Source organism: Nannospalax galili, unplaced genomic scaffold, assembly GCF_000622305.1.
Source record: "Nannospalax galili isolate Female #2095 unplaced genomic scaffold, S.galili_v1.0 scaffold1023, whole genome shotgun sequence".
In the NCBI taxonomy this organism is placed as follows: domain Eukaryota; kingdom Metazoa; phylum Chordata; class Mammalia; order Rodentia; family Spalacidae; genus Nannospalax; species Nannospalax galili.
The window spans coordinates 882,624-883,565 of record NW_008349234.1 but is presented as its reverse complement, the minus strand read 5'-3'; the positions used below and the strand labels follow the sequence as shown (position 1 = coordinate 883,565).

Sequence of the window (942 nt, the reverse complement as noted above, 5' to 3'; positions counted from 1 at the left end):
AAAAAAAGGAAAGAAGAAATATCCAGGCTGGCTTGAAGGTAGGAGGGGGGCTCCCCACAGTGTGCCTCCCTCTTTCTTGCTTCTCCCAGACCCTAAGCTATGGTAACTTGGACAAATATATGCAGAAGACCAGGAATTCCTTCTCCAGGGTGCCTTATCTGGCTGTGGCAATGGACAAAACTCTGGTGCCATCCTCAGAACAGGAGCAGTCTGAGGGACTCCTGTCACCCCTGGCCTCACCTCTGTGCCCCCTGGAGGGACAAGGATTTATCTGTGGCCCTTGCTTTCCCTCCCTCCCTGAACACCTTGGCTCTGTCCCCAAGCAGCTGGAGTTCCAGAGACATGGCTCAGATCCTGATTCACAAGGAGTTAGGCTGTTGGACCTCAGGATAAAAGCCACATTCAATGAGGGCATTGAAAGAAGGTGAAGTGGGAATAGATAGAATTCTGAAGACCATTCTCTTAGAAACTGCAAACTAATGACCCATGTGACCCAGGATGGCCTGAGTGGAGAGGCTCAGGACTTGGTCCAGCCTCCTTGGAGTTCCATGTAGTCAGAAAGCCAGGCAAAGGGTCAAGCAAAGAGGTAGCTTACAAGATGCAGGGGTCAGTAAAGGAAGAAATTTCTGATCTTCTTGGAAGTCTTGGCTGCGGCTGCATGTGATCACCTTCTTAGAACTGTCCACTGCATCAAAGCCCAAATGAAGGCCAGGGTTTGGCCAGACCTTTTGCCAAAAGCCTCTAACATGGCCAGAAATAGAGGTGTCCTCTGTGGTGGACCTGGAGGACAGAGCTCCAGCTCTCAGCCCTTCTACCCCTGAAAATTCCATGACAACATCTGGGTCCCTTGAGGGCAGTGTGGTGTCCAGCTAATAAAGTCTTGAGCATATATTGGGCTAGACATGTAACTTTTCTGAGTATCATCAGGTCCATGCCTGTACT

General features: G+C 50.1%; 1 protein-coding gene across 2 annotated transcripts in view; it reads left to right on the top strand.

Moving 5' to 3' along the window:
- The window catches only part of Kcnh6 (potassium voltage-gated channel subfamily H member 6), a 22,054-nt gene extending 21,112 nt beyond the window's left edge, over positions 1-942 (top strand). For both annotated transcript variants that reach the window (XM_008846604.1, XM_008846603.1), the window contains one exon: positions 90-942. In XM_008846604.1, the coding sequence (XP_008844826.1) occupies positions 90-428 (339 nt within the window). In that variant the 3' untranslated portion in view covers positions 429-942. The remainder of the gene's footprint in view (positions 1-89) is intronic.